The sequence below is a fragment of the Rattus norvegicus genome, chromosome 15 (assembly GCF_021556685.1).
Source record: "Rattus norvegicus strain SHRSP/BbbUtx chromosome 15, alternate assembly SHRSP_T2T, whole genome shotgun sequence".
Taxonomy (NCBI): Eukaryota; Metazoa; Chordata; class Mammalia; order Rodentia; family Muridae; genus Rattus; species Rattus norvegicus.
Genome location: NC_141548.1, coordinates 3,730,146 through 3,754,256, shown reverse-complemented (window position 1 = coordinate 3,754,256; position 24,111 = coordinate 3,730,146). Strand labels below are relative to the sequence as shown.

General features: G+C 43.4%; 1 protein-coding gene and 1 non-coding gene across 28 annotated transcripts in view; one reads left to right on the top strand and one right to left on the bottom strand.

The window, feature by feature from the left end:
* The window catches only part of Usp54 (ubiquitin specific peptidase 54), a 98,529-nt gene that overhangs the window by 10,744 nt on the left and 63,674 nt on the right, over positions 1 to 24,111 (bottom strand). For 7 of the 27 annotated variants that reach the window (XM_087586368.1, XM_087586366.1, XM_087586365.1 and 4 more), the window contains 9 exons: positions 22,607 to 22,777; positions 18,619 to 18,750; positions 18,108 to 18,485; positions 17,648 to 17,879; positions 14,053 to 14,186; positions 9,968 to 10,135; positions 6,179 to 6,298; positions 5,046 to 5,241; positions 895 to 2,291 (listed from right to left, as the gene is read on the bottom strand). In XM_087586368.1, the coding sequence (XP_087442494.1) occupies positions 895 to 2,291; positions 5,046 to 5,241; positions 6,179 to 6,298; positions 9,968 to 10,135; positions 14,053 to 14,186; positions 17,648 to 17,879; positions 18,108 to 18,485; positions 18,619 to 18,750; positions 22,607 to 22,777 (2,928 nt within the window). The remainder of the gene's footprint in view (positions 1 to 894; positions 2,292 to 5,045; positions 5,242 to 6,178; positions 6,299 to 9,967; positions 10,136 to 14,052; positions 14,187 to 17,647; positions 17,880 to 18,107; positions 18,486 to 18,618; positions 18,751 to 22,606; positions 22,778 to 24,111) is intronic. The other 20 variants (XM_087586375.1, XM_087586374.1, XM_087586372.1 and 17 more) reach the window with 5 other exon arrangements.
* Positions 20,649 to 20,776, top strand: LOC120097214 (small nucleolar RNA SNORA68). Its single transcript, XR_015639174.1, has one exon. It is a non-coding gene; the product is annotated as a small nucleolar RNA SNORA68 (small nucleolar RNA).

The window sequence follows — 24,111 nt, the reverse complement described above, 5'->3', positions numbered from 1 at the left end:
AAGCTTGGGCTACATAATGAGTTCAATACCACGGTGAGACAGTCTCCAAACTGAGCCATCCCTCTAAACCTCCTCCTACCTTTATGTAGATCATGTGAGCTGAATTCAAGTCTAAGACTTGTGCAGAAAATGCTTTACCCACTAAACCACCTCCTCAGCATGATACTGTTATTTGTAAACGTTTAGTTTGAACTTAATGTTTGCATATCTTTTTCTCACATTAGAAGAAAGCATAGTGAAGTATATATTCCAGCTTCTCCTCATTCATGAAAATCTCCCTTTTAGCCTGTCTCGTATGCCTAAAGAGTACTTAGTAAATGCTATTATAAAGTCCACACTAGAATGCATATCAGAAATATCTTAATATGAACTCTTGAATCTACTTAATATCAAAGAAACATACGCAACAGTTCCTGGAAGAACCAGGGAGGGTCTTGATATTGCTAGCTTGGGAAAATTGCAAAATGCCATAGTGACGTGGTTTAGTGTAGCTATCCTTGTTGCAAGATGAACCTGAAGTCTGATTCTTGGATTAGTTTAACATCTAAAACACAGAAAAAGAAGACTCTTCTCAGACTTCCCCGTATTGTGTAACTCACTCTCAAAATCCTGTGAAGCAGTTCTTTGCACTATATTCTGGAGAACCCACCAGCCAATACTTACGTAGTCATTTCCTTACAAGGAGGGAATTGCTCTCCCAATGATTATTCTGACCCGATTTCAATTCTGACCATGAAAAAGAATGCCTAGCCCTTGTCCTGAAGATCCTATGAGGAAAGCCAGAGGTTTCATTGCCTCTTGGTAAGCTAGCCATACCATACAGACCACTGCCCCACTCTGATCTTGTTCTCTGGCTTTCAGTTTTTATATGACCCCACCACTGGTTAGTTTTACCTGTTAGGCTAAGTGGCTGCCAGGCCACATCCTGTGACCTCCAATCAGAATAGCCAGTATGAGAGGAGGCCTGGAGACTGGCTTGGTAGAGAGACTCCAGTTCAGACGTCTCCTGCTCTGTGTCTTGGTTCCAGTGTGGATGCAAAAGGATAGGATTTCTTTCTGGATAGGTTACACATGTACGGGAATCATGGGAGGAGGACTTGACTCCTAGCCCAGGAGCCCTGTGTTTAACTTGAGAATCACAGAGCCTTGTGACATTTACCCAAGAATCCAAAGGCAAAGAAGTCCCCAAGCTGACACTACTGCCCAGCTCCGTGGGCCTAGTATCTGTCACTTGGGGTAGCTTTCCTTGGTATATGTCTGCCTCGGCCAGTCTGGGCTGTCTTCTCCTCGAGGCTTCACCATTAGGAAGCCCAGAGTCAATGGAAACAGAAGGATGCCCTGCAGGTTCTTCCCAGCAGGGCTGTCTTTCCCTGCCATCTGGAGAAGGGGGCTGGTTTACCCAACGACAGTGTTCTTTTTCTGGACCCTGGGATAATGGAAGCATAAAGTCAGAAGGAGAAGAGCTCTTCCTTAGACCATTTGGCAAACTTCGATCCTGGGAACCTATAACATCTCTCGTGGAAGTATTCCGAATCTTCTGGAACTGCTCTGCCAATGAGCGGACAAGGCCTTTTGTACTGGGGAACTCTGGCCTATAGGGCTCCTCACTGCCTCTGACCACTTTTGAAGCCAATGAAGTTTGGAGACTTTGGGCTTGGAGATGTTGGTTAAGTTTCTGCATGGGGTCAGCAGCATGAAGCACAGGTGAAGCAGCAGCAGACATTATAGGGTGGCAGGCACCGTAGGGGGGAACAGCAGGCTGAGCTGATGGACTTGAAGGACTGTTTAGGCTATGCATAACTCTCTCAGAAGTAGCTCCTCCTGCTGAATGTGACCAAGGCATCCCCATGGATATGTCAACAGGAGTCTTCCTTCCTTCCAACAGCTGATCTTGAGTTGTGTCTCTTCCTTCTTGGGGTGGGAATTTGCTACAACAGCTGTTGTCCTCCCTGTGACCTTGGAGCCTATCTTCAAGGGCATCAAAGGGCAGGCATTCATGTTGAGAATTCATCTCAGTTCTACCTGTTGCTTTAGGTAAATCCTGCCTGTGAAATGCAGAGTGGTTGACGATATCCACCTCAAAAGACTTCAGGAGCTTCAAGGCAGACGTCCCAGGAGGACTGTGCTGAGAGACAGACTGAGCAGGTGACGGTGAGACGAGGGATGAGTGTGGCTCAGGGCAGGAAGCAGGTGAGTGGAAGAAAGGGGAAGTGGCGCCGAGCTCTGAATCCTTGCAGGGTTCCAGCTGTGTCTGCTGGCTTAGCAGTACTTGGAGCGGGACAGACTGTTCACTGAAACAGATGGAAAGAACCAGTCACACATCGGTGCCTTGACTAACAATAAACCTTCCAAAAAGGACAATTCATTCCGCTCTGCTTCTAACTATTCACAGATATGATGAACAGAATAAGAAAGACAAACACAAACAAAGCCAACAGTTTACAGGTTCACAAAAGAAAAGAATGAAGTATCACCAAATCTGTATGTGTGTTATTAAGTCCAGTGTTGGCCAACATTCTTTACTACTTGCAATATCCCATTCCAATCACATTGTACTGGACAATTTAAAAAGATGCAAATTGCCAGGAAATGGTGGCACACTCATTTAGTCCCAGTACCCGGGAGGCAGAGGCAGGTGGATCTCTGAGTTTGAGGCTAACCTGGTCTTCAGAGCAAGTTCCAAGATAGCCAGTGCTACACAGAGAAACCCTGTCTCAAAGAACAAACAAACAAAAGATAAAAATTGCCTCTTCCACAAAAGGGAAAGTCTAAAAGCCACTCACACTGTACAACAAGTGTCCCGGATGCTGTACAAGGGGATGCTGACACTCTAGGAGCCTATGGGACAGCTCAGTCAACAAACAAAGAACTACTACTGAACACGCGGTGACTTAGATTCCTGGTACACAGACATCAACTCTCACTGCACTCTGCACTCAGATGTCTCCTCACAGTGATGGAACAGGGCTCTGCTAACACTGAGGCATCAGATACACTGCATTTGCTTAATTCTTACTGTTTTATATTTATTACAAAGAAAAATGCACCCTTACAGGGAACTTCAACCTTTCCAACTTTAGAGTTTCAGATAAGGATTAAGAAACTGGCAATCTATAACCGGAGTGCTTCAAACTCCAACTCTTTTAAGTATGGGCTCAATGCTGAAATAAGTTTGGGGCCTGAAGCGTCTCGGGCTTCAGCTTTCAGGGCTAAGGGTGCCCAACCCATCTATGAGTGTTCCAAAATCTGAAAGAAGAAAAAAAAGAAATCTGAGCTGGGTATGGCAGAGCAAACCTCTAATCCTGGCATTCAGGAACCAAAGACAGGAAGACTATAGTAACTTAAGAGACCTATACAGTCTACCTTGCAAGTCCCAGGTCAGCTAAGCAACCCTATCTCAAAAAATAAAGAGAAAAAGACAGAGGGAAGGAAGTGGAATGGAGGAAGGGAAGGGGGAGAGACAGAAAGACAGACACAGAGAAAACAGAAAGAGAAAGGCAGAGACAGACAGATAAGAGAGACAGACAGACAGTGACTTAGTTCTGGTCTCAAGACATTTTAGATAAGGAATACTCAAACTGTATATCACAAATGTTGGTGGGTTTAATCACCCAGTCACTCTTGTAACATGAATGTGATACTTTTTTTTAAAGATTTATTTATTTTATGTACGTGCACTGTACACACACTGTCATTGTCTTAAGACACACCAGAAGAGGGCATCGGATCCTATTACAGATGGTTATGAGCCACTATGTGGTTGCTGGGAATTGAACTCAGGACCTCTGGAAGAGCAGTCAGTGTTCTTAACCACTGAGTCACCTCTCTAGCCCATGAATGTGATACTTTAATCAAATGTGGCCTAGCTATGTAGTTCAATTGATAGAGTGCTGGCCCAACATGCAGGATGCCTTGGGTTCAACCTGAGTAGTGTTAAACAGGCCTATAATACTAGCACGCCAGAGGCAAAAGAAAGATCAGGTATTCCAGAGCCTAGTAAGCCTAGGCTATAAGAGACTGCTTCTCAAAGGTAGGAAAAGGGGAGGGAAGAGAGGAAGGAAGGAAGAAGGGAGGGAGGAAGGAGGGAGGGAAAGACGAGGGAAGAAGGGAGAAACTACTATCTCATCACGTAATTATAAAGAAATAAAACTTGGCTCTGATCTGAACCCAGGTAAATGTTCAAAAATTTTAACAAACATAATGGAGCTGACGGTTAGAAGACAAACAATAGAGGCAGAGAATGTGTAGCTTCCTGGTACAATGCTTGCCTAGTAGTATATTCAAGTTCCTGGGTTTTATTCCCAGCAACACATACATTTACACGCACACACAGAAAAGTGTTCTGCTTTTACTATAGTTATACCCCAAAAATGTGGGAACTACCCCAGTACCTCTTGGGACTCTCTCCTTGTCCTGACCTTAGAGAAGCAAACAAAGAAAATCTGTGTGTCTCTTCCTATAGTTTAATCAAAGCAAGAAAAACTGGTTATTTTCTCTGTGATGGGAAACATTGAAATCCCAAATCAAATGCTTACTACAGGGGGCTGGAAAGATGGCTCAGTGGTTAAGAGCACTGACTGCTCTTCCAGAGGTCCTGAGTTCAATTCCCAAGAACCACATGGTGGCTCGCAACCATCTGTAATGAGATCTTCTGGTGCCCTCTTCTGGTGTGTCTGAAGACAGCTATGTGTGTACTCACATATATAAAACAAATAAATCTTTTAAAAAAAAAGCTTACTACAACAACATGAGAGGTATTCCATGTATAGGAACATAATAAATACAGATATAACATTCTTGTTGCTACACAAATCCAGGAATTTTGGGTAGCTTGTTATTTTGTACTTTTTTGCATCTTTCTAGGAATTATTGAGAAAAGGACCATCTGTGCAATGAGCTTCTGTATGTCTGACCTTAGAGAAGAAAACCTTAGTGGTATAGCTTTCTATGATCCCGGGTAGTGAAGAAGGCAAGAGGTCTTGCTATGGAGACCCATGGTCACTTCCTCCCCGTGTCCATAAGCTACTTTGGTTCTCAAGCACTACCTGGTCGGCTGAGGGAGGCCGCCCCCCTGTGATGGGAGAGAGGCTGAGGGCTGCACCGGCTGCTGCGATGGTGGCTGCTGCTGCATGCGATCTTGCAGGCTTCGAGCTTTTCGAATACTGATTTGCAACTTCTTATCGACTAGGGCTCTGCTGTGCGTGCTAGAGCTGGCATCATGCAGGGTAAGTCTTAGTTTAGCTAAAATGCAAAAGAAAATATAGCAGAAACAACACAAAATACAAACAAAAATAAAAGAACAAAAACTAAACTAAAACCAAGCAAAGATAGGCAGTAAAACAAAATTCGCAGCAGGAATGCAAGGCATAGACTACACATGCGCTGTTGAGCACAGAACCAGCTCTGGCTCCAGGAAACGTTCATGAAGCCACACAGGCCAAACAAGTTAATTAAAACTGAAACAAACAAAACACTAAAGGAAAGAAAACAAACTTAAGAGGAGCCAGGAAGGTAAACCAGCACGGGGAGGCTGCCCCCCATCTTCTCCCTGACCTGTCTGACTCCGGTCCCCACGCTCTGCTCCCAACTCCCCCTTTCTGATGGCCAGTGGCAAAAGTAAGGTCCAAACTGAACCTGTCTTTACAGAGCACAGCTTCATGGGGCCACACTTGAGTCGGGTACCAATTCTTAGCCTTGCCCCTTGCTGTTTCAGTGTTTCAGTATGGTACTGCATACCAGAAAGGCAGGGGAGGAACAAAAAAAAAAAAGAGTAGTACAATGAAAAGTTACTGCCTAGGGAGACAGAGGCAGTCTCTTCAGTTTGTCTACTCATTAGCCGGTGACTAGAGAGAGCGCAGGCTACCTCGGAGCTGCTCTGACTAGAGAGAGCGCAGGCTACCTCGGAGCTGCTCTGACTAGAGAGAGCGCAGGAGCTGACTTTATTTGGGTTAGAGTCCATCTGTAGTTCCCTGTTGAGGCTGTTCCTGTAAACGTCCACAGACCACAGTGACACCACCAGGGACATTTTGAAATCTCAAGGGGAAAGAGAGCTAACTGGCCTCCACTTGAGAACTCAAGAGACATTAAAAACTGTCCCTGTGGCCATCTGCCTGACAACACTGTCCCTACTGCGGAGTTAGTGAGGATGCGCCACAGCCATAGCGGTTGAGTTACTTACAGATAGCTTCGTTACAGAGAGCCAGAGCGGCAGCACAGTCTCCCTCTTGCTCCAGATGCAGCGACTCTTCAAATACTGAATTTGCCTCTTGCAAGGACCTTTCAAAGCCGTCACTCCTCCCTGAAAGGGCCAGCACTTTCATTTTTATTATAATTAATTCCAACTTGTCCTATGAACTGTTTCTTTTCTTTGGGACACACAGCCTTGCTGTTAGCTTCTGGTCTACTTTTTACCTGCCTGCCCATTGCTATTTATTAGCCTTTAGAACAACTAAGGCACCCATTTTTGCCTTACCTGAGATCTAACCAAGGCCGGAAAAGGCAAGGGGGAGGAGTGGAGGTGGGGGAACCATATGAGTACCATACTACTATTCCAACTCTAATATCTGTTCGGAGAACAAAGTATTGTCCAAAAGGACTCTCGTGCCTAGAACTGAACTTCCTCCACGAAATACCAGGACACTCCTTGTCACTTCCTGCTGTGACCACAGTGTGGCTTACTATTCTGTGGAGTCGCCCTCGCTGCTTCTCACAGCGAGCTTCAATTCCCTCTTCACCACCAGTCTGTCAGTACACCTCTGGGCCTTGAGATTATCTACAGTTTCTACTTCAATAACTCTACCATAGCACTGAACTGCATTTGTTGTTACATAAACTGATCTTTCTTTAGCAATGAAAAGTTTTTACTTTTATCATGCCTCACTCACCGAAAGTATCCATCTCTAAAAAGCCACCTCTCATATAACAACATAGGATATTTCTCCCAACTCCCACAGTGCATGTGGGGCAAAGGAGCTACAAAAGAACAGTGACAGACGAAAGGACTAAGAAGTACAGTAAAGACACTTTCATGAAGGACTGTCAGATGTCCTTGCCTCCTAGTCATCTCTAACCATAAACTGGGAGGAAGTCATATGTTACTTCACCTACGATTGGAATTGACATTGAGCCTTCACATGGTCACAGGGGCTGGAAGAATGAAATGTCAGGCCAGTTACGACGGCACATGCCTGTTATCCCCAGTGCTCTAGAGGCGGAGGCAGGAGGATCCCTGATCTACACAGCAAGTTAGAAGCCAGATAGTTCATGGTTACATAATGAGATCATATCTCAAAATATCAAAACAACGGAAAAGAAATAAAATGAGATGAGCTGGGATTAAACGTCTGAGTCATTTGTCTTCGTGTCACCAGTGCCCTATCTGCAGCTTCCATACATGGACATGGTAAGAAAGGCTCCATCAGAACTTAACTAATTCAATTCCTACAGCATTGAGCTTCTAGAAAGCAAAAAGACAGTAGAAAGTCGGTTGGTTCTGAAAACCTTGGCAGTCACTTTCTATCCCATCTCTACATCTCTACATCTCTCATTTCCCCCAGGCCTAGACCCGAAGCTCTTTCATTATGATTGGAATCAACTGGGTCTAAACATCGTTACAATTAGAGGTGGTAGCTTGGGGGAAAAGAAGGGCCAGGCATGGAGGCACACATATAATCGCAGCACTTCAGAGGCCCAGGCATGTCAGAGTTCTCAAGACCTAGCAAACTACAGCCACTGAGCCAGTGCAACGGATTTAGCCTTCTGTAGTCATCTGCAGTCTCCGCACCCCAGGCTGGGCTCTTACGCTCATCAATACCGGATAATGAAACACGATGAACAGGACTCCTATTCAACTCTACTGGATGGTGGAACTAAGAGAGGAAGAAAAGGACAAGGACAGGGATGGTAAGATTCCCCTTTCAGTAGAAAGGTAACTGTAAACTAAGGAACGGTGGCACATGTTGTCGTCTCAGCACTTGCAAGAAGAATGGCCACACATGTGACAATGTCCTGATCTACAAGGAGAGCTCTCTGGGCCAGCCGAGGCCCAAGAGTGATGAAACCTGGTCTCAAAAAAAAAAAAAGGGGGGGGGGGGGGATGAGAAGGTAGCTGAGGTGATAAAGCATTTGTCTTGCAAGCATGAGAACCTGAGTTTCATTCCCAACACACACTGAATAAAGTCAGGCAGGAGTGTGCATTTGCAATCCGCGCACTGGGGAGGCAGAGGTAGTCTACTCAGGCAGGTTCCAGAATAAAGAATATATCCCAGAGGACTAAGAAAAAAAGGTAGACAATATCCAAGGTTGTCCTCTGGCTTCCACATGCACTCAAAAACATACATGTGCACTGTGCACATACAAACACATAAACACAGAACTATATAAAATTGAAACATCAAACTGTTAGGACTTGAGTTCAAAATCAAAAACTGATTACTGAATATAGAAACAGCTAAGAAGAATTGAAATTTTAAAGCCTTCTTCTTTTTGGTTTTGTTTGTTTATTTTGTTTTGTTTTGTTTGTGAGACAAAGTTTCTCTTCCCTAGCTATCCTGGAACTGGTTCTGTAGACCAAACTAACCTTGAACTCAGGGATCTTGCCTTTTTGCCTTTGCCTTTTTGCCTTTGCCTTTTTGCCTTTGCCTTTTTGCCTTTGCGCCTTTGCCTTTGCGCCTTTGCCTTTGCCTTTGCCTTTGCCTTTGCGCCTTTGCCCCTTTGCGCCTTTGCGCCTTTGCGCCTTTGCGCCTTTGCGCCTTTGCCTTTGCCTTGCCTCCTATGTGCTGGAACTAAAGGTGTGTGCCACCACACCAGGCTTTAAAACCCATTTTGAAACAAGCACAACAAATAACATGAGAAATAGAAGACAAAATTGTACTTAGTCAAAAGAAAGTAGAGGGCGGGTAACTGGCTCAGGTGTAGAGACCATGGCAAGGGTGAGGCCCTGAGTTCAATCCCCAATATCACAAAAAGAAAAGAAAGACAAGAAAAGACAAGACCACAGTAAGATTAGAAGAAAAGCTGTCCCAAATTGAGACTACTTAGTCCAAACGGCTGCTTTAAGTGTGCAAAGAACTGAGGAAAAGCAGCTAGTCCAAGGGTAGTAAATCCTAGACTTCATGCTGTGTGATCAGCAGATTCCGAGTAATAAGAGCAATGAATTCATTTTAGAGAAAGAAAAAAATCAGGTAAATGTTTCAAAGCCTGTATAAAGAAGATCACCTCAAGCTGCTAACTCCTGTTTGAAGACGAGTCTCTTGCAGTGTGATAGCCTAAAGCCGAGTTGTTTCTGTCTTTGGTTGGGGTAAGTAACCAACATGGGGCAGTTGGGAACGTTTAAGTCCATGCATTTTATCTAAGATCTAGGAGCGAGCTGTCATGGGATCAAAAGTTAATCATGGATGGGTGTGGTGGTAGAGAGCTACCTTCCTAGTTACCTGGGAGGCGAAGGCAGGAAGACAGGAGTACAAGGCCTCCCTGGGTAACAAAGGGAGAACCCCATTTGGAAAACAACCCCAATCCTAAAACCAAAACGAAAACAAAACTAGCCAATCACGACCTGGGCTACCCTTCAGCCGCGAGCCCGCCTGGCGCACTCCCTGCCTCAGGCTCCGGCTCCATCTCCATCAGGAGGCGGCCAGCAGAGGGCATCAGATGCCCTAGGACTGGAGCTGCAGATGGTTGTGGGCCACTATGTGGGTGCTGGGAATCGAACCTGAACTTCTCTAGAAGATCAGCCGTGCTCTCAACCACTAAGACATCTCTCCAGCCGATAACCTTCAGGCTTTTAGTGGATGTTCCTAGTAGTGTTCTCTCCAATCAATCAGTTTCTCAATTCCAAACTTAGCTCTTATTACAGTGGTTGAACTGAGATAAAATCAAATATTGCTAAACCGTGGATTTCCAAGTGTGGGTGTTATGTTTTGCCTTTTCTCTCTGTCCCCATTACCTACAACCAAATTCTCACAATTACCCTGATTCTGTAGTTCATCCAAGTCCATGTATCGGCTAGGATGGGGATTAAAGCCTTTAGCAGCCTCTAATTCCTTCTCCCGTTTCTTTCGAAGTTCCTGTTCCTGGGCCCGCCTGGCCACTTCTTCCTGAAGTTCATCCAACTCACTTTTAGAGGTGATCTCCCCATCTGAGATAGAAGAAAGATAAATTACAACCCTTCCACAATCAAGCTGAATTATCTGTCTAGTTTATGGTCACAATGCCATTTTTCCTTTGGAACTCTTGCTTTCCAGCTGTGTTTTGGATGTTCCTTCTTTATTAGGTTTAGAGAGAATACAGGCTATGAATAATGATGATGTTGACAACATACATATTTTCGACATCTCATGAATGGTAACAGTGTAACTCCTAATAAAGTATTTTCAATATACTAGGAACAACTTTAAAAGCATTTTTTACATACATTTTTTCCTTTATTTCTCTCAAGTGATAAGGTAAAGGGGACACGGGTTATCCTTTTTAGAAGAAAATGAAACTGAGACACAGAAAGGTAACACAATGGCAAATGGTAGAGCTGACGTCAGTCAAGTATGTCAAACTGAGCTGGGACTGTTGGCACAAGCCCGTGATCCCAGCTGTTGCAGATGGTGGTGGAAGAGGGTAAAAGCCCAAGGCCTACATGGTTCCTAGAATAAATTCAAAGCCAACCTAGATCTCTTCGTGAGACCTTGGCTCAGAAAGTATCTGATGTGGTACTAATACCTGTGAAGCTAGCACTAGGGACACTGAAACAAAGGAACTGCCCTGAGTTCAAGGCCTGCCTGAGCTATAACATTAGTTTCAGGCCAGTACAGACTACACAGAGAGAGCCTGTCTCAGAACCAAATCAATAGCAGAAAGGATGCAGGAATAGAGCTCAGTGACAGAACACTTGCTTAACATATTTGTTCCCCAAACTCCTAGGTTCAATTCCTGGTACTAAAAAAAAAAAAAAAAAAAAAAAAAATTAGTCGGTTTTCTTTCTCTTCATTTCCACCATCTGTTTAAATCAATTTGTAAAATATCCACAGTGAGGACTTGATGAATCTAAATAGATTGAGAATTATATACATGATAAATCAAGTAAAAGTGTGAGGGATAAAATAGTATGCATAGTGTGACTTCAATGTTAATAGTTTTATATAATATATATGTATATATATATAATATATGTATGTATATGGTGCTAACACTGACTCATTCAGTCTCAGGAAGTAAAAGTCAGCTATTGAATTGTTGGCACAAATTTCTTTCTATAGCTCAGTTTCTTTCTCTTTTGGTTTGGGGGGGCACATGCACAAGCACATGAGGACACACACACTTCTTCATGTGTGGACACTGTGCATATGTGACTAAAAGAGTTGTCACCATTTGCCAAATATCTTTTTCCTATCAGAAGATTCTATTCTGTCCACCTGACCCAGAAGCGAGGACTAACAGGGCAAACAATGAGACGCAATTTTTATTATCCTGAAAAGGTGCCACCTTTCTGAAGAAAATAGTAGTCATCCACATTCACAAGTTTTTAAAGTAATAGTACTGTACATAAAATAAATTAAAATGTGAACAGGACAGTATATAATTTTATAGGAGCTGGCATCTCTCTGCCTAGCAAGTGTCAGTACACACACCTAAGTAAGTTCATGCCTTCAGTTTTACACACACACACACACACACACACACACACACACACATGCGCACACACACACAACATACATATATGCACACACGCGCACATGCACATTCACACACAAACACACACTACACACATGCAGTGCATGAGCACCCCACACACACACACAACATACATACACACACACGCACACACTACATACATACACACTACATACATACACACACACTACATACATACACGCACACACGCGCACATGCACACTCACACACTACACACATACACACATGCACGCGTGCGCACACACACACACACACACACACACACACACACACACAAACACCATGGCTTGCCCAAATGTCTTAACAAAAATTTGTTAAAGAATTTTGTGGAAATGAGCAGGAAATAGAGTGCACGATGGTAAAAATGGTTTCATTCATTAGAAGCATAAGTTCTAGGGCTTTCTTTCATATAGGCAACCTCTTGAGAAATGAATTCCTCAGTGATTTCTGTTGTGAGCTGTGATACAACAGAGACATATCACGTTACAACCCAATATCAGTCCTTCCTCTCCTCTCAGTACCTGCCTCACACGAATCCTCCCCACATTTCACCTTCCCCTTCTCTTTGGAGAAGAGGAAGCACCCTCTAGGAGTACCCCCCACTAATAAATACAACACCTCCTATACCCCACACATCAAGTCACTGCAGGACAAGGCACCTCCTGGGAATAAAAGGAGAAGATTCCCAGCTCCAAGGCCCAGAAATCATCTTCAACAAACTCATAGAAGAAAATTTCCCTAACCTAAAGAAAGAGACCTAAAAAGGTACAAGAAGCTTACAGAACACCAAACAGATTAGATTAGAAATGAAAATCCCCTGCCACATAATAATTAAAACACAAAATATACAGAACAAAGAAAGAGTTATAAAAGCAGCAAGGGAAAAAAGGTCAAGTAGCATATAAAAGCAGACCCATAAGAATTATATGCGATTTCTCATCTGAGACTCTGAAAGGGCCTGGGCAGAGGTCTTGAAGACCCTAAGATATCAGCCTAGAATACTATACCCAGTAAAACTCTCAGTCACCACCAATGAAGAAACCAAGTTCCCACTTTTCTATTACTGCTCCTGCATACACCTTTCCACCTAACTCTACGGACCATTCGTAACTATCAATCTACTGGTAAATGAGACTATGACATAGAGGCAAGGGTGGGCAAACCTGAATTGCTAATTCATATTTTGCCCACACATCTGTGTTGTATCACAGCTCACAACAGAAATCACGGAGGAATTCACTTCTCAAGAGGTTGCCAATACGAAGGAAAGCCCGAGAACTTATGCTTCTAAAGAATGAAACCATTTTACCACCGTGCACTATATTTCTGTTCCTCCTCATTTCCACAAAATTCTTTAACAAATTTTTGTTAAAACATTCAGGCAAGTCATGGAAAATAAAAACTAGAGAAACTGAGAGGAAGAAGCTGAAAAGCTGGGCTGGAGAGATGGCTCAGTGGTTAAGAGCACCCAACTGCTCTTCCAGAGGTCCTGAGTTCAATTCCCAGCAACCACATGGTGGCTCACAGCCATCTGTAAAGAGATCCGATGCCCTCTTCTGGTGTGTCTGAAGACAGCTACAGTGTGTACTTATATATAATAAATATAATATATAAATATATAAATAATAAAATATAATATATATATAAATATAATAAAAATAAATATTAGGGGTTGGGGATTTGGCTCAGTGGTAGAGCGCTTGCCTCGTGAGCGCAAGGCCCTGGGTTCAGTCCCCAGCTCCGAAAAAAAGAAAAGAAAAAAAAAGAAAAAAAGAAGAAGCTGAAAAGCCTCCACACTTAGACTTGGGATGGCTGTGCTTGGATGGTATGTGTACTCACTGGTAGGTGTGGGTCAAACTTGACTACTACCCCTAGTATATCCACTTTGCTTTTTGAGACATGTTCTCTCAGCAGGACCTGGGACTTGCTGATTCAACTTTGGCTGGACTACACAGTGAGCTCCATGGATATGTCTCCCCAGCATGCTGGGAACTGAACTCAGGTCTTCATAGTGTTTAACAAGCACTAACTAGGGCTGGAGAGATGGCTCAGTGGTTAAGAGCACTGACTGCTCTTCCAGAGGTCCTGAGTTCAATTCCCAGCAACCACATGGTGGCTCACAACCATCTGTAATGGGATCCGATGCCCTCTTCTGGTGTATCTGAAGACAACTACAGTGTACTTGTATATGATAAATAAACTAAACAAACAAACAAACAAAAAAAAAAAACAAGCACTAACTGTTCTCTAGCATACACATTACATTTTAAAGGAATTCTCAAACAACTATCTACTAGTTGAAGTATGCTCAATAAAGTTGATTCCCAAATAGACCTGGTGGTCAAATCCAGCTCCCCAAATCCTGTTTACCTGAGAAAGGTTGGGTCTCTGTCCAGCCAGTCACGGGTGCTGTGGAGTCCACTTCCAGGATGCTACTGCTGTGAGACTTTGGGATATGACGCCAAGAAGGAACAAACCCAACAGCTCTCTTTGTGCTTTGATCCCTTTAAAAGAGAATCCAAAGTATAAAAAATTTCAAGCAGTGGCTTCTAACAACATTCCTAAGACTAAAATCCAAAATAGAAAGCAAACATCGGGGCTGGGGATTTAGCTCAGTGGTAGAGCGCTTACCTAGGAAGCACAAGGCCCTGGGTTCGGTCCCCAGCTCCGAAAAAAAGAACCAAAAAAAAAAAAAAAAAAAAAAGAAAGCAAACATCATAAAAGTGTGAGAACCAAGGATCATGGATCAAAACCATAACACAGCCACTCCTGAGGCTGAGGCAGAGAAATAAACATAGGAATACCAGGCTTAAGCATCAAGAAGTTGATCAAGAATTCCTCTCAGCCCTGGGTTCGGTCCCCAGCTCCGAAAAAAATAAAAAATTTAAAAATTTAAAAAAAAAAATTCCTCTTTTGGGGGGAGGGAGGTAGGAGAGCCAACTTCTGTAATATACATTGCATTGATTGGTAAATTCTCTATTTATGCTCGTTAAAGACTCTGGGGAGGAATATGATAGAGAATGCCCTGAATCCCAGCACACAGGTGGATATCTGTGAGTTTAAGGACAGCCTGGTCCATAAGGTGAATTCCAGGCCAACTAAAACTATAGAGAGAAATTCTGTCTCAAAAAACAAAAGGAAGGCAGGCAGGCAGGCAGGCAGGCAGGCAGGAAGGAAGGAAGGAAGGAAGGAAGGAAGGGGAAGGAAGGAAGGAAGGGGAAGGAGAAACAAGAGAAGAAAGAACATTGTGGGGGTGAGGAGGGCCTATCTAGTCTCCGTGAAGTTCCCTGTCCTAGGCAGACAGGCTCACTAACTCTACAGCTAACAGAAAGAAAAATAGCAAGCTGCTATGAGAGTCAAAAACATTGTGTCCTTAGACTGCTAGGATGGCTCAGTAGTCAAAGGTGCTTGCCACATGGCCTTGACCTGAGGTCAAACCAAGGAACTCAAGTGGTAGGAGAAAAAGGACTTCCATAAGTTGTCCTCTGAGATTCATATTTTCTCTCTCTCTCTCTCTCTCTCTCTCTCTCTCTCTCTCTCTCTCTCATTTAAAATATAATTTCACTAAAACCAAACAAATCAAAATAAAATACTGTATCCTTAAGAACAGTTACTAAGTAGCAGACAAGGCTATTATTGCTTATACCACAATGTACAAATGCCTACAATAGAAAAAGTAAATAAAAGGTCACCCACAGAAAGGTCAGAAGAGAACCCTCTACCTGGACTCTCTCAGCGGGAGCTTCAGCTGGCTGCTAGGCTTCTCCAGCCAACTTCTGCTGGAGGATTGGAAGCCCCAGTTTGATGGCATTATTTATTTGCTGTTATTTTCTCTTTTACTTGGAAGCCTCAGCCAAGGAATGCTCTGCTCTCTGCTCTCTGCTCTCTGCTCTCTGCTCTCTCTGCTCTGCTCTCTGCTCTGCTCTCTGCTCTCTGCTCTGCTCTCTGCTCTCTGCTCTGCTCTCTGCTCTCTGCTCTGCTCTCTGCTCTCTGTGCTCTGCTCTCTGCTCTCTGTGCTCTGCTCTCTGCGCTCTGCTCTCTGCTCTGCTCTCTGCTCTCTGCTCTCTGCTCTGCTCTCTGCTCTGCTCTCTGCTCTGCTCTCTGCTCTCTGTGCTCTGCTCTCTGTGCTCTGCTCTCTGCTCTGCTCTCTCTGCTCTGCTCTCTGCTCTCTGCTCTGCTCTCTGCTCTCTGTGCTCTGCTCTCTGCTCTGCTCTCTGCTCTCTGTGCTCTGCTCTCTGCTCTGCTCTCTGCTCTCTGCTCTGCTCTCTGCTCTGCTCTCTGCTCTGCTCGCTGCTCTCGGCTCTGCTCGCTGCTCTCTGCTCTGCTCTGCTCTGCTCTCTGCTCTGCTCTCTGTGCTCTGCTCTCTGCTCTCTGCTCTGCTCTCTGCTCTGCTCTCTGCTCTCTGTGCTCTGCTCTCTGCTCTCTGCTCTGCTCTCTGCTCTCTGTGCTCTCTGTGCTCTCTCTGCTCTGCTCAGGGTTCTCTCAGGAATTCACACTGGCTACTTCAAGTGCCATCCACTGTCAATCTCTGCTGAGTGTCTATGAGCTGCAGATTGATGATGGTATCTCTTGCTTGTGTTATCAACTGAGGTACTCTAGTCATCTCTGAATGTCTTATTACATCAGATTTTATTATGTCTTACTGCATATTTGCTGCCCCCTGTTCATTCTTTTATCTTTTGCTTGCTTACTTAATAAACTCACTCATTCTGCTATAGCTACTTTTTAAAATCTTACTTCCTTGACATCTTGTGCATCAATAGTATCTGGAATCTAGTAAACATTCAAAATCTATGGCCTGAACTGATATCATACATATTCTCACAGGTATTATCTTCCTCTTTGTCACGGAAGTCGTTTATTTTGAAGGACAAGACTGGGAATCTTACCATGCTAACAAGTACTTTACCCACTGAGCTAGACTCAAGCCCAACTTATTAAACCTTTGTAACATTTTCTCAGGTATAAAACTGAACAGGGCCCAGTAGTCAGGCAAGAACAGTGCAGAAGAATAAGGAGATGCCAACATCCTGGCAGAAGATATAATCACTCTTTTCGAAACAGCTAGAAGGGTAAGAATTCTGCTTCTATAGCAACTCAATAAAAACAATGCACCGAGAGGAAAACGCAGCCTTTAAGCACAGCATAATGAGCTCTGCCAAGCTGCGGTTATTACTGCCTAAGATTATGATTATCAATGCTTTCATAATCTGCTCCCCAGGAATCCAAAACCAAGACAGAAAAGGTTACAGGTTAGATGTCTTCTCTAATGTAATTCACTAACTCATTTTTCTATTGAAACAATTTATTTTCTAAACAATTATTTTTTTATTTATGTATATGAGTGTGTGCTATCTAACCTGGGTTCTGAGACTCAAATCTGAGTCCTGTGCGAAAGCAACAAGTGCTTTTAACTCCTAAGTAATCTCCTCAGCCCCTCCTAAACTAGTTTTGAAATAAATATGCACTATTATAAATATTCACAAGGGGCTGGGGATTTAGCTCAGTGGTAGAGCGCTTACCTAGGAAGCGCAAGGCCCTGGGTTCGGTCCCCAGCTCCGAAAAAAAAAAGAACCAAAAAAAAAAAAATATTCACAATATGTACAGTAGGGCACTCCTGTCGTTTCAGCACTCTAGAAATGAGGCTAGAGAGTCAGCTTAAATTTAAGGTCAATCTGGGCTACAAAATTAATTCACGGTCAGCCCTGTAAGCGTTCTCTGTACTATTCCAACTTTACTCTGTTGTGTTTAAGTGTGTACTAAACAACTACGACTGCACAGCTAATGCTTGCAATAAAAAACCACTGCCTTTACCCCTCCTCCCAACAGAGGGTGCTGCTGCCATAGGAAAGCTGGTAGAGAATGTGAAACCTCTCTCTTCACTGGCACACCCAGAGCTCAAAGTTCCAAGGAGGTAGCTCACGCTGCTTCAAAGAACTAGTGTTACTAAAAGGCCAGACCATACCTGTAGACATTCAAGCATTCAGGCGGGGCAGCATCCAAACTGACAGGGCTGCTGCTGTTCCTCTCGCTGCTCTCATAGCCAGATTCCATCCGCTGGATTAGTCGAGGATGCTGTTCTAAAAGATGAGAGCCTGGCCTGGCTGTTCCCCAGAGTTTATGCTGTGAGCTTGGTCCACCATCTTTAATATCGTTAGCAACTGGATTGCTTACTTCATCTTGTGCAAATTCTTTAGCTGCCCCAATCAAAGGACAGGTGTAGAAAATGAGGTAGATTTAGTGTTGGTCTAAATTAAAATCTAGCTAAACCCTTCCCCTAGACATTATTCATTACAGTCACATCTTCAAAAAACATAACATCAGAGTAAAAATGTTCCTTGCCAGCTATACTAAAAACTCAGGATTTTTAAGCACACGAATCAATTGTATTTGAAAGCCCATTTGTTCCCTGATTCTCTGCTCACCTGCATCTTCAGGAAAGGTCTTAAGCTGGGTGTAACCACAATGCTTCCTTTTGTCCTTACTGAAAATGCTGTCAATATTTAGGGATTCTCGTTTAGGTCTCCATGTTGGGCGGTATTTGCTGGAAGAACTGGATCTTGCCTCACTGCTGGTACTCTCCGTTTCCCAGCCCCGAGAGTGTAGAGGTAAGTTCCTTGCTGGTATCTTGTCTGGCTGGTCTCCTGCCCTGCCTACACAGGGAGATGCTGCATTGGTCTGAGAAGCCAAGGAAGGCCTGCTGTGGATCATATTGCTGACTGTCTCTTTGAAATCCTTTAGCCTGCTGGTGCTGCTGGATTTGGAGGCATTCCTAGGAGCCTGCTTCTCTTTCAGTGTTTCTCCTAAAAATCAGAGAGCATAAAAGAAATGAAGACGTTTAAAACAATCACAAATGTCCTCATTCTAGAGAAGTAAGGAAAGCCGCTTGGCAGGAAAGCATCAGTGTAATGGAGGGAAGAGGAGGGCAGTGCTTGCCTTCACTGTGATAGCCTGAGGCCTGTGGGGCATCAGCTTTCCTCCGAATGCGGCCAGAGCCTCTCCTGCGCTCCACCAGGGGCCCTTTCTTCGTTGTGTGTTTCTGATTACATTCACTGTCAGTCAGGTGTCCTGAAAGAACAAGGAAATGGGAGTAAGCTGCTTTCTACCACTAACCCTCCCCTCCTGAGAATTCAGTCTCCCTTTGGGGCTTATAACAGTGCCACAAACTTCTTATATACAAGGATCAGAAATTATAGGATCAGAGCCGTCGGGCCTGAGTGTAAAGCTCCCGGGGAGTTAGTGACGCCTTCCAAATCTATAACATATCCTAACAATCATCAGTCTTAAACCACACACATCATATTTCCCAGGCGACTAGAAATAAAACTGCCGATTTATAACTTATCTTGGGTCCTGTGGTGCTGAGGAGCCAACCCCTTGCAAGAACAAGTGGGCTTACTGAGCTCCATCTCCAGAGCTTGGTAATTTTTAAAGGCAAAAGAAACAACTTTTAAAAATCTCATAAACCCATATTTTTTATTCTTTCTTCCTTTTTTAAAATCTCACGTGGGTGGGTTTTATTTTATTTTACTGAGGCAGAGTTCTGTTAGGGTCTTGTTTTTATTTTATATTGTCCAGGCTCACAGTAATCCTCTTGCCTCGGTCTCTCAAGTACTGAGATTACAGGCATGCATTACAACTACCTCCCAGTCTCTCTCAGAAACTGAAATCAGAATTTGCTTCTACTTCTTTGGCAACAGTTCTTACTATGATGGCTTTGGGACACAGTTCTCAATCCTCTTTAAATGTGCATTTTAAAGCACATTTCCATGTTCATTCATTCTCCTTTCCAACCTATGATTCATCCACTCTGACTTCACTCAAACACTGTAATTCATAATTCTTTATCAGCAATCATTGAAAAACCCCAAGGGAGCTTTGTATTTTGTATAACTTTCCTACCATCCTGCCTACACAGTATGCAAATATATATGCTTAAGTTATATTAAAAAGGTCAGATTGTAAAAAATATAATCAGCCAAGCAGCTGGAACCTCGAAGATGAATTAAGTTTGAAGACCAACCTTACAGAAACTGCCTGGGTTCTCGAAGGCATGAGTTAACAAGTGTCTTTTCACCTTTGGCACACACGGAGCCTGGAGGGCACTCAGGCTGTCAATGATGGAATATGATGGATACTATTCAGCCAACTGCCCCGAGCAATCTGCTATTGCTTTTCTCCATTTTGTTTATTTAAACCCAAAAGAAAGATTTACAGAAAAAAAAATCAACTGCAGCAACTAAATGATACCAAGAGTCTCTCTCTCTGGCCCAAGATTCCAGGAAGATAGCCTTAAAAAAGCAACTGCACCAAACACCATCTACACAGCAGTCTTCGAGAGAAACCCAATGAACTAGCCAAACTTGCAGGTCCATGAACCTGGCATCGTCCATGGGTGAGGCTGAGTCTCAAGGCTATTAAAAGTTACCCTTCACAGAGCAGTGGGGACACCTTTCCCATGCCTTTAATCCCAACATTCAGTAGGCAGAGGGGCAGAAATTTCTGAATTTGAGGCCAGTCTGGTCTACAGAGCTGGTTCCAAGACAGTCAGGACTACAAAGAGAAATCCTGTTTCAAAACAAAACAAAAACCAGGACGGAAGAAATCGCTCAAGGACCGTAAGAAATTATGTCAGCAAAATTCAGAACCTGGGAAATATACAAGTTAAATTACATAGTTTTGAAGTATAAATTGCAAGGGAAAAGTGGAAGAAAAAAACCTCTATTCATTAAAAGTACCTACACGCAGTGGCATGCACCTGTAGTCTACCAATGGAGAAGTTTCAGAACTGCCTAGGCTCCATACCAAGACCCTACCTCAAATTTTTAAAAAATAAACAAATAAATAAAGCCAGGTGTAGTATAGCACGGCTGTAATGCCAGCACACAGGAGGCTGCAGCAAGGGCACCTTGAATATGAGACCCACCTATGCTACAAAACAAAACCTTGTCAAGAAATGCAAGAAACAGGCACCCAACCCAAGAACTGCCGCTACTGCAGTGGTGTTTAAACAGTGGTGCACACAGCAAAGTGCTTTGTTGCCTTTGGGAGGCTGGACAGTGCCCCCCAGAGCGAATCAGGAAGTTCTACAGTTCTGCAGGAAAAAAAAAAAAAAGAAAGAAATTCGAGAAACAAAAATAACTAAGTAAAATTAAGAGGTAACCTAAAACGGCTTACAACCATCTCTAACTCCAGTCCCAGGGGATCTGACACCCTCTTCTAATCGCTAAGAGCACCTGGAACATACGTGGTGCTCACACATCCCTGTAGGCAAAACACTCTACACATAAAATAAAATAACAAATAATTTTTAAAATTTATTTATTTCTGTTTTATGTGCATTGGGTGTTTTGCCTGCATATCTGTCTGTGTGAGGGCGTCGGATACCCTAAAACTGGAGGTATAGGCAATTGTGAGCTGCCATGTGCATGCTGGGATTTGAACCTGGGTCTTTTGGAAGAGCAGCCAATGCTCTTACCCACTGAGCTATTTCCTCAGACCAATAAAATAAACCTTTAAAAAAAGTTATGGGGGGTTGGGGATTTAGCTCAGTGGTAGAGCGCTTGCCTAGCAAGCGCAAGGCCCTGGGTTCGGTCCCCAGCTCCGAAAAAAAAAGAAAAAAAAAGTTATGAAAAAACAGAGAAGACTCATCAAAATGTATCGATCTCTTTTGACTTTGGGAAAAAGACACAAATCAGTAAAGACAGCACTTGCAATAGCAAACTACTCACTGGTGTTTAGCAACTGTAAACAGAATTACTGTCCTTTTGTTCCCATGCGGAAATCAAACACAGAGACTCACACATATTAGGCAAACATTGAATTACATGCCCTGCCTTCTTGACTATTTTTAAATGTTTGTAAATGATGTATATTTTTATAGTAAGTGTAAAAATATCTATGAAAGACGTAATATAATGTCTTGGATTTGCTTCAAAATAGTTGAGGAGTAAAAGACATGAGTAAAGGTACAGATAAGATTACACTGGTCTTGGGGTACAGTTATTGAAATGAGGTGATAAATACACGTGGGCAGGCATTTTGACTACTTAGAAATGCTTGTAATTCTCTCATTAACGAGGAAACTGAAGGAATGGCCAATGGTTAATAGCACTGACTACTCTTCCAGAGGACTTGGAGTCAATTCCTAGTAACCTGGCAGCTCACAACTGTCTGTAACTCCAGCTCCAGGGGACCCAGTGACTTCTTTTGGTCTCTGTGTGTACTAGGCATACACATGGTGCCCATCCATATAAAAATAATTAAAAAAAAAAAACAAAAAACAAAACCCAAAGCATGAAGACTATAAAGCACTGATCTGAAGCCATGAGCTCCACTCATCCTCCAAGTCCTTGGGCAAGCAGACAGTAGTGCATGCCTAATTTGCTATTATGTGCTATTTCTCCTAACTTTTCATTTCAGTGGTCACTCAACACTCTTCCTTCTGTGTCCTGTAATGACTTCTTCCACTGATAAAAACACAGACTAAAAAACAAGTTAAGAATTCTTATGTAGGAAAAGTACAATAATAAGACAGCCATTTGTTCTTTCTTTGCACATCTGTCCTTCAAAAGCCTGCATTGGAATAAGTAGGTGTCCACCACACATAAATACACCTTCTCTTGAAGCCCTTCATTCACAACCATGGCATGAAACATGACCAGGTAGAAGACAAAAGAATGCCAGGACAAAGGTAGACATTGACAATCACACCGTGTGCTCCTGACTGATGCACGGCTATGTGCAATGGAGCACCATTCCTCATTCAGAACTACACTGTTTCTTTGTATCCTACTCAGTTACCCAAATTCTGTACTTGTCTGCCTTGCACAGCATTTACTACTCGCCCCAGTTTCTTTTTCTTAGGAGACTTTCTATGTAGAAATTAAATCAGACCAGCAGGGTTCTATGTGTAAGTCCCTACCTGTGTCCCGACTGCTCTGAGACATGGAATCATTCTCCACATTATAGATGACTGTCCCCTGAGAATCGGAAGAGAAGTGACTGACCACAGACTCATGGTGAGACTGTTTGTAGGGATAGCTCTCCGTTGAGGAATCTGTTCGAGTATCACTTGAGATGGAAGGCTCCCTCCCTGAAGGAAGGAGGAGATACATATGCAAAAGTAAGGAAAGAGGACAGTGACAGCCCTGAGGAAAGGAGATAGACAGTGACAGCCTTGAGGAAAGGAGATAGGTGCAACAAAGACCCGTAAGCAAGGACTTCCTAGAAGGAAGGGTGAGAAGAATTCACCACAGAGCCATTCTTCCCAACACCCGTCTTCCAGGTAATCCAGACACACATACAATTCCTCCCACCCCTGTCCCTACCTTGCTGAAGCCCTCACTTTGCCTGCCACTGTGAAAAACTGTGGGGTTTTTAGAAAACCTATGGGGGAAAGTGGAAGAAATGAAAAAGTTGTGAGATGTAAGCTCTACATAGATGAAAGCCCCAGGCCAACCTGCCACACATGCCAGCTGGTCACTATCTTACAAGCTCTCTCCTACACTGTCACACAGGTTGCTTTAAAAACTTGACATGCACATTTTTAGTATCTTTGAAAAGTTATGGGGCAGTTCTTCACTCTTCGCTGTGAACATGCCCAACTGAAGGCTTTCCCCAGACCCTTAACTAAAATAAACACGACGGACAGACAAACGAGCACTTGGCTGAAGGAAGAAATAAGGCAGGCCTGGGTAAAGAACAAAGCAGGAAGAGCAGCTGGACCTGGTATAAGCACAGAACTCAAGAGGCTGAGGCAGGAGGATCACCATAAAATAGGGGCCAACCTGCTATACAGTGAGTTCCAGGCTGGTCTGTGCTACACAGTGAGGCTCTGTCTCAAAGAACAAACAAATCAAAATAAAACAGCAGGAAGAAACACAGCAGACCAGACAGGAAGGAGATGTAATGGAAGAGGAAAGATTGTGGGGTAAGTACCCTCTCTTTCAAAACTAGACTAAAGGCCAATCCTGTATCTTTATAGAAATCAAACCCAAACCATGAGGGCTATAGTTCAAATGTTATCAGCCTCTGGGATATCCTGGAACATTAGCCATAAGCTCAAAGTTACTTCTACAGGAAGGCGTTCTATAATTCCAGACAGTTGGATTACACTGGAACAAATGATTCATTCATGGAGGACCATCATTTCTGCATCTGGAATTTAAATAAAACTTTTCCCCCTCCAAGAATGAGTACTGTAGTGGTGTAGTGTTTCTCAACAATTCACTTAAGCCAGGGACTGGTGAGATGGCTCAGTGGTTAGGAGCACTTTCTGCTCTTGCAGAGAACTTGGGGTTCAGTTTCCAACACCCACATGTAGAGCATAACCACCCATAACTCCAGTTCCAGAGGATTCAAGGAGCTTTTCTAGATTCTGTAGGCATCAGGCATAAACACAGTGCAACACACACACGGGCAAAACAG